The sequence below is a fragment of the Glandiceps talaboti genome, chromosome 17 (assembly GCF_964340395.1).
Source record: "Glandiceps talaboti chromosome 17, keGlaTala1.1, whole genome shotgun sequence".
Taxonomy (NCBI): Eukaryota; Metazoa; Hemichordata; class Enteropneusta; family Spengelidae; genus Glandiceps; species Glandiceps talaboti.
This window is the reverse complement of record NC_135565.1, coordinates 23,071,656-23,081,229: the sequence shown is the minus strand read 5'-3', so window position 1 is coordinate 23,081,229 and position 9,574 is coordinate 23,071,656. Positions and strand designations below refer to the sequence as shown.

Below are 9,574 nucleotides of genomic sequence, written 5' to 3'. Positions count from 1 at the left end.
ATGGGCTGGTGAAACTGATAGCACTTTCTGTTGTGATGGGCTGGTGAAACTGATAGCACTTTCTGTTAAGATGGTAATATCAAGTTTAACAACAATGGTACTAATCATGGCACAGGGCGGCATTTCTTTCTACTGTCGGAAAAGTCGTACACAAAGACTATCGGTATCAATTGATGGAGAAGAATAGATGGCCACATATTACTACAGACTGCCAGATGGAGGTAGACTTTCGGCCATTAACCGCCATCTGCTTAAAATAGTTAATACGTGTGTTTCCATTTGTAGAATTGTAGCTTTGTCCTTGAGGATTGGAATGAATACGAATATATGATACGTAATGATATTTTTTGGAGTGTTGTATACCATGGTTATACGATCAAGTTTCACACACAAAATGAAGAAACTTGATATGATTTGTATTATACTTATAGCAACAATTGGACTTTGTGTCAGGCGAGACAAAAGTGAGGTTGATGTAAAGTTCTATGCATAATATACACAGTGTGTATACCAATTGTAGATCATTATATAGTTCTGTTCTTTGTAAAAGGCAAATGTTCGCCATACTACGTCCACGTCATGACAATGTGCACCATCAGACCACTATAGATTCGTTCAGTGGTCTGAGATGCACCACACTACGTCCATGTCATGACAATATGCACCATACTACGTCCATGTCATGACAATATGCACCACACTACGTCCATGTCATGACAATATGCACCATACTACGTCCATGTCATGACAATATGCACCACACTACGTCCTTGTCATGACAATATGCACCATACTACGTCCATGTCATTACAATATGCACCATACTACGTCCATGTCATGACAATATGCACCATACTACGTCCATGTCATTACAATATGCACCACACTACGTCCATGTCATGACAATATGCACCATACTACGTCCATGTCATGACAATATGCACCACACTACGTCCATGTCATGACAATATGCACCATACTACGTCCATGTCATGACAATATGCACCACACTACGTCCATGTCATGACAATATGCACCATACTACGTCCATGTCATGACAATATGCACCATACTACGTCCATGTCATGACAATATGCACCACACTACGTCCATGTTATGACAATATGCACCATACTACGTCCATGTTATGACAATATGCACCATACTACGTCCATGTCATGACAATATGCACCATACTACGTCCATGTTATGACAATATGCACCACACTACGTCCATGTCATGACAATATGCACCACACTACGTCCATGTCATGACAATATGCACCATACTACGTCCATGTCATTACAATATGCACCATACTACGTCCATGTCATGACAATATGCACCATACTACGTCCATGTCATGACAATATGCACCACACTACGTCCATGTCATGACAATATGCACCATACTACGTCCATGTCATAACAATATGCACCACACTACGTCCATGTCATGACAATATGCACCACACTACGTCCATGTCATTACAATATGCACCATACTACGTCCATGTCATGACAATATGCACCACACTACGTCCATGTCATGACAATATGCACCATACTACGTCCATGTCATTACAATATGCACCATACTACGTCCATGTCATGACAATATGCACCATACTACGTCCATGTCATTACAATATGCACCATACTACGTCCATGTCATGACAATATGCACCATACTACGTCCATGTCATGACAATATGCACCACACTACGTCCATGTCATTACAATATGCACCATACTACGTCCATGTCATGACAATATGCACCATACTACGTCCTTGTCATGACAATATGCACCACACTACGTCCTTGTCATGACAATATGCACCATACTACGTCCTTGTCATGACAATATGCACCATACTACGTCCATGTCATGACAATATGCACCATACTACGTCCATGTCATTACAATATGCACCATACTACGTCCTTGTCATGACAATATGCACCATACTACGTCCATGTCATGACAATATGTACCATACCACGTCCACGTCATGACAATATGCAACATACTACGTCCACGTCATTTCATAGCATCTTGACACTAAGAGGTGGAGGCAAGAACTTTGATTTGAGACTGGAACATGTCTACCTCTTACGGGGGGGTCTAGGGGGTGTCCCCCTAGAAGCCCTGGAGGTTTTTACTTCTAAAGGCAATGTTTAGGCTATTCACAGACACTTTCAGACAATAATGTGCAAGTTTTACAAGACAGCTCTAACATGTAAAAAAAACAACTACATAAGGTTGAAACATTTTTGAAATAAAGTTTCATAGCATCTTGACAGTAAGAGGTGGAGGAAAGAACTTTGATTTTAAACTGTAACATGTCTACCTCTTATGGGGGAGGGGGTTCCATGTTATAAAAGTGGGCCTGTAACATTGGTATAGGGGCATTGATATTGCATGTATAGTAAAGTCACTGATGTGTTAGAGCACTTTAGGAGGTCATACCTAGTGTACAATAGAAACTTGAATTTGAGTTGTGGTGTCGATACATGTAGTGTCTGAAATAAGAAGTATATCATCCCTTCTGACAAATTCATACTGAAGAGACTATAACAATTTAGATTAAGTTCTTTTATAAACTATCTAATAGTATGAAGATTACCATTACAAAACAGTCAAGTTCACTTTTGCCCCAAAGTGCAAGATAAGTGAAGCACTGATTGTGAAACAGCCAAAAAATTACATGGCATGTTCTGTAACTAGTGTGGTAGTTAGGTAATACATGTATTATATGTATAATTTTATGTATAGTTATGTTTGAACCCTTACATGAAGTAATATTTAAACCATTTATGAAAGAAACAGAGACAAGAACAAATATATATATGTACCACAGGCTAACGAAACTGACTGGTCCCTGACATGTGTTTGAAACTGTTTGTCATGATTTGACAAGTGTCCTAGGTTGGAGAGGTATGAGCAGGTTGAACAGTATACTCGAACCTGTGCACCATCTCCCTATTAAGATTTTTTTTTTCTAGCAGCAGTGGTCCATCTTTTTTTTCCATCACCCACTCATATCCGGATTTTTTTTTCAAGGAAATCCACTTGGCATCTTTTTTCCCCCCGAAATCTTCCAAGCCCCCCCCCCCAGAATATCAAATGGTCCATCCCTTAGTATGGTATCAAATGGTCTACCCCTTATTGTGTAAAGCACGTTTTGCCTGTGATGAAGAGTAATAAATGAATAAGATAAAATAAAATAAGTAGCGCTCATCGCCAGGGGTCGGGGTACTTCCTAAGTTCTCAGATGGCAGTGTGCAGTCGAAGTTCTAGCTAAGCCTTGCCGCCATTAAAGTTTTTAAAAATAATATACACCAATAATCTAATATTGTACTGTTGAAATATGCAATTCATGAAAACCGTTTCACTATGTTTGGTTGAATTAAATAGCCGTTTCTATGGAAACAGCATTGAATTCCAAATCGTCGCAAGGCTATTGAATAAATTGCTTTGAAATTTACAATATTGGTTGTATTATGACTGTTAACCTTTGACCCCCTCCTTTGCTCAGGGTTTGTCAGGGGTTTGTGATACACTTTCACAATATATAGCGACGTGTGTGTTCCTGGTATCATATACTATTACCATCTAGCACATTGGAATGTATACGTGGTACAAATACAGAACATGCGTGGCAAATTTGCATACATTGCGGGAGGTCTTGTGACGTACAAACTGCATTGTCCAACATATCGCACAGTATAACTTGGCCTTGGAAGAGGGGAAATTCTGAAAACCCGTTGATTTGTCCCACTATATATAGGCGCTTTGTTCATTATGCAGCAAGGACAGCGAGGAAACGGTACGTCTTGCTTTATTTTAAGCATAGTATATGCAATATTCAGGGCAATTGTGATAAATATAGCGACGATGTAATGTGTGACGCACGTAAAATGAAACTCAGTGCGACCATGGAAGAGTACCACCGCCACCCAACAACAGAGGCAGACTTTGACTGTCAGTGTCACTGTCATATAACGTATACGTACGTTATCACAGTCCCCAGTTCACAATTAACGGTCGGTGAAAGTGACAACACGACTCATGAACGTTTGAGTGCTGATGACCAATGCCCGTGTGAGTGGGAGAAACCCTCGTATACATGATATGATCGGCGATGCCTCCTGATTTCCAACATGGACGCTTTTTGTATAATGGGTGGTTTCAATGTCAAATCCTGTAGTCGATCACAACACACGTGGGGCACTGAATAAGTATAGTAAGATACAGTTCATATACGGCAACACGTTCACATCAATGTATTAATATTGTAATATATAGCCACGCACTGCATATGAAAATGCATCATGTTTAACTGATGCTGCAGACAGGACTGTGGCTACTTTCCAATTTTGCTGAGTAGCCACTTTTGGAATATTAATTATGATTAAAGCGGCATTCATTGTTACCTCATACATTTGAAATAAGGTACATTCAGCACGTATGTCTCCTGTCATTAGGAAATTCAATTTTTAAATAAAATGTTACACGAAACGATGAAGTGAAAAGTCAAATTTTAAAAAAAAAATTGCTGTCCCCTACTTGGCAAAAAAAATATTGCTGTCTAGTTGCTCTTGAAAAAATATGTCGTTGGGTCCAAATCATCTAGCCCCCCCCCCCCATAAATCAAATGGTATACCCCAAACTTTTAGACGTAAGGAAAGATTGTGTATTGTTTTCAACCACCGCACCCTTTTCACTGGAATGTCGAGCTGTACTGGTGAAATACGAGGTGAATGGCAAGTTGTACGAAACCAAGCCAGATGTCAAAACCGCTGGACCGATTGTTTTGATATTTGGTGGTCATGTTACTTCTGGTGTCTAGTTGGAAATTGTTCAAATGAAAATGATTGCATCAGAGATGTGGGTTTTGGGTAAAAAATGTGATTTGGGGTCAAAAAACTTAAACTCTAAAAGTACTGTGCAGATTGGCATCAAATTTGGTGGGAACATTCTTAGGGGTTAAGATATGTTCATGATATGATGATTCCCTTAGTAATATGCAAATTAGGGCTAAACATGTGTCTTTTTGGTCAAAAACCTATAATTCCAAAACTGCTTAGCAGATTGGGCTGAAATTTAACAGGGATGCATCTGTGGGTGTATAGATGAAGAAACATTAAGCATATAATGAGCTCATCAGTAATATGCAAATTAGGTGTAACTGTGAATTTTTGGTCAAAAATTTATCTCAAAAAGTACTTCATCAGTGAGACTGAATCTTGGTGAGATGTTTCTAGAAGTGTTATTCTGCAGTTTTTCTTCAAAATATTTTGACACAATTGGCCCTAGCAACCATGACTACGCCCTTAGCAACAACCAAATGGCAGTATATTCTGGTCAAATAACATCATCTGGTAGGCAAGTGAGTAAACATTCAAAAAATGTATGCAAACATCCCTAGCAACCATGACCACACCCATAGCAACAGCCAAAAGGCCGTGTATTTCACAAAGATAACAACAGGGATTAACAGACAATTGAATAAACATTCAAAAAATGTATGTAAATTTGCCTAGCAATAAGACCACGCCCATAGCAACAGCCAAATAATCATGTATATTACAAAGATAACAAGAATAGAAAGACAAATGAATAAACATTAATGAAAAAATGTATGCAAATGTGCCTAGCAACAAGACCATACCCATAGCAACAGCCAAATGATCATGCATATTGCAAAGATAATATCAGGAATTCATACACAAGTGAACGAAAATATAAAAAAATGTATGCAAATATATCTAACAACATGACCACGCCCATAGCAACAGCCAAATGATTGCGTATATCGCAAAGATAGCAACATAGTTGGATAGGCAACTTGATAGTCATTCAGCAAATGAACACCTATTGTTAGCATGGACTAGCATATGGATAATCATTTTTAAAAACTATACAGTTGTGCTACAACGCCATTGGTGGTATTTTTAATTATATGTTGTTTCAGACCTAAAACAACGTTTTTAATAGAATCGCCCTCCCCAAAAATTGTGGGGGTTAGATATTTTCATGTACCCTCCCACTGGTGGTGAAGGATGTCTGGCCACCCCCCTCTCACTCGGTTTCAACTTGCCCCACTACCCACCCAATATTGCAAATGACTTACCCACTCCCCCTCAGGAAAACGTTGGCGATACCAACAATTCATTTTAACACAATGGATGTATATCACTATAAATACACATGCTTACACAACATGTTTCGATATGTGTCTGTGTTAGCTTGCCGATAGCTTATCTGCCATTGGCAAATTGTATTTCTGGGTTGCTGTCACCATATCTATTTTGATATGATAGTAATTGTATTGACTAATATTTGTTCATGTTACAGCTTATGGTCCTTTAAAAGAAGAACATGATACAGTGGTACAATATCCTGGTTATGAACTCCAAGGAGGACAGGTCTATAGTCAACACCCAACCACAGCACCACCTAATTATCCACAACACTTCACTTCAAACACTACGGTAAGTCAAGTCTCAACGGTGGTGGCATTTGTTTTCAAGGAAATCTAAAAAAATTAGAAAACATAATTTGGCTAATTCTTCACTGTGCTTCAATTTCATTCAAAATGAGTGGATGACATTTTCAATGTTCTGAATATTCACATGACCTGTAATTTGTAAAGTACCTGGTGAGTATGTGTTCAAGTTATGCACAAGCCAGTTTTTCCCAGATTTTTTGCCATAACTTTATGTTTGTTTTTAACTAGGTGATCGCACCTAATACACCCTCTATTGTCCGAATACAACATGTTCCAGATGACAGCATTGGACTGGCTATCTTTACCACGCTCTGCTGTTTCTGGCCCGTCGGTATTTTTGCTATTCTGAGAGCGAGAGATGTAAGTACATTCATTTTCCATAATTTTGCATATCTACATTCTAATAATGTGACAATCACCGACTAGGATGGTTGTTTTTTTCACGTATATCCTTTGGTACAGGAAATAGCTTCATTCAGAAAAGCATTTTCGAGTCTATGAGTTTTCTAGATAAAAAGTGATGCAGTCACCCATGAGGTTACTACAACTGGAGCAGTCACTTAGCTCATATATCGATTTCTTTGAATGGATAAAAGTTCTTCCTACAAACTGACTACCCAAGTTAGTGATAATTTGCAATTGATATTGAAAAGTAGTTCATTCAATGCACGTGTTGCATTTGATTGTTGATACATTTGATAAATATCATTCAACTGTAATTGTTATGCTAAAAATGCTAAAACGTATCCCCTATAGTGTTAGTCATAAGATAAGGCACAACCAGGCATATCAATCACAGCGAGTTTTGGTTAAAACATGAAACAGTGATATATTTCAAAGTTTTATTATGTGCAACCCTTGACCTAAGTAGGATGTATTTTCTACATATTTGAATTTCACGCATTCTATTCAATTTGTAATCAGATATTTGTCTTTAGCTCCATCCCACATAACAGAGACAGACAGACAGACAGATATGCAAACTTCAGATATTACTTGTTTCTCGTATTATGGCTTGAACTTGATTCGAAAATCATTTTAAACATTTGTCACAGGTACACAAACTCGCCTACCAAGGAGATATGGTGGGGTCACAGGCTGCCGCTCGCTCAGCCCGTCAGTTGTCCTTCATTGCCCTCGGCATAGGTATTGGTCTGATCGTTCTCAGCATATTGATTCCAGTCATACTGGCCACTGTTGTCAGCGCAGCTACAGTCAGCGCTGCTAACACTGCAATGGAAGATGTGAATATGAACATCAACTACCCACATATGGAACATGACACCACAACGCCTTACAACTTTTGGAACTAATTAAATATAATTACTTGTGTATGTAGTCACGGTTACCCATACTCCATTGCTGCCTCTGATTTCCGCCACTTCCCCAGAAGACACGGGAAAGTAGTAGCGGTAAATATGCATGATATAACTGAGACTAAGAAGAGTTCTTGTAAGTCCTAGACAGTAAGACACGTCGTGTAGATCAACCCTAACAAGTCTTCTCTTGTGTGTGTTGGTTGATACAGCAGCACTACACTTTGTATTGTTCAGATTACACAAGTCCAGACTTCAACTATCATTATTATATTCATCAATATCTGTTTTGTGTTTTTTGATTCAATCATGCCTGTGATCGGTAACCAGGGTAACAGTCTATAGAATTATCCTTTTGGCAAATGCATTACACAAGATATGAATATTCATATATATGATAAACGAGAGTAATAAGAGAAATGATATATTTACCCCAATTACCCTATCCTGTGTAAGTTTAGACCTACCTGAATATTTTGACATGTACAATTCTATAGTGGTATTACATAAGTCATAACTTTTTGTGCATGTTTAATCTTAAAGGCCCACTTCGGATTAGGAATAAATCTAGGTGTAAAAAATGGCTACTTGGCAGAGTTATTGAAAAACTTGGTTCAGAACAAAAGTATAATTTCATTTAATCCTTATAAAGAACATTAATGTGGTAACCCATATATATATATATATATATATATATATATATATATATATATATATATATATATATATATATATATATATATATATATATATATACATATATATATATATATATATATATATGGGATAAGGGATAAGATTATGGTGACTGGGTTACATTTACTGTCATTTGATATAAGCCATTTCATTTGCATGAGTAATATTGTATTCCTGAGTCCTCCCATTGTAATACAACTGTGATTGTCAGACAGGGTAGCAGGTTGTCACTAGATACGACAGATTGCACGGGCATCATTTCTTGTAGGGAATTATAGCATGATCCACCATATGATTTATATATTATTATAAGTTGTTATCTGCTGAAGTAGGCAGTATTGTTTTGGTCGAATTTATTATGTTGATGTTGTTAATATAGTCTGGTTTCATGGTGAAAATAAATATAATTTGCATATTATAAGCAAACATCAGGAATTCTATACACATATGCGTGTGAGTGTGCATGTGTTCTAAGTTATCATGTGATTAGTTGGCCTACATATGCGTTCACCACTAAAGGGTTCTTTACATGGTAATTTCATGTTGAAATAAGGATGGTATTCATTCAATAATTAGTACAAAAAAATCGCTGTCCCTTTTTAGGCAGAAATCCTCTCTGAATTGCAAGCAAGAAATTGATTTATTGAATGAATGAATGAATGAAGCTTACCTTGAACTATAATTACCTCACCCCATCATTTCAAATTATTTTCATTTATAACATAGTTATCAGATTGCTATTCATATAAAACGAAACTAATAATGAAAGTCAACACTGTTGAATGCCTAATTTGCATATTAGAGTGGAACAGTATGAGGTGGCAAGTTTCTATGCCATCAAACGAATTAATATCAACTGCAGTGAAAAGGAAATAATTTCAATTGCAATCAAAGCATATTTATTCAATCCATTTATTCAAGATATGGAATTCATTTATAATACATTATTCACTTGGAAATAAAATACAGGACTCCATAAGTTCAAAGGTCATCAGATGCAGATGTTTGGATGAAGTAATGTTTGTTTGTTTGTTTGTGTATTTG

General features: G+C 37.3%; 1 protein-coding gene across 1 annotated transcript; it reads left to right on the top strand.

Annotated features, from left to right (window-relative positions):
- The first annotated feature begins 3,696 nt into the window (after positions 1-3,696).
- LOC144448453 (uncharacterized) lies at positions 3,697-8,507 on the top strand. Its single transcript, XM_078138704.1, has 4 exons — positions 3,697-3,833; positions 6,365-6,501; positions 6,747-6,878; positions 7,574-8,507. Exons 1-4 carry the CDS (start codon positions 3,809-3,811, stop codon positions 7,829-7,831), a joined length of 552 nt encoding a protein of 183 aa, XP_077994830.1. The 5' UTR covers positions 3,697-3,808; the 3' UTR covers positions 7,832-8,507.
- Positions 8,508-9,574: the final 1,067 nt, after the last annotated feature.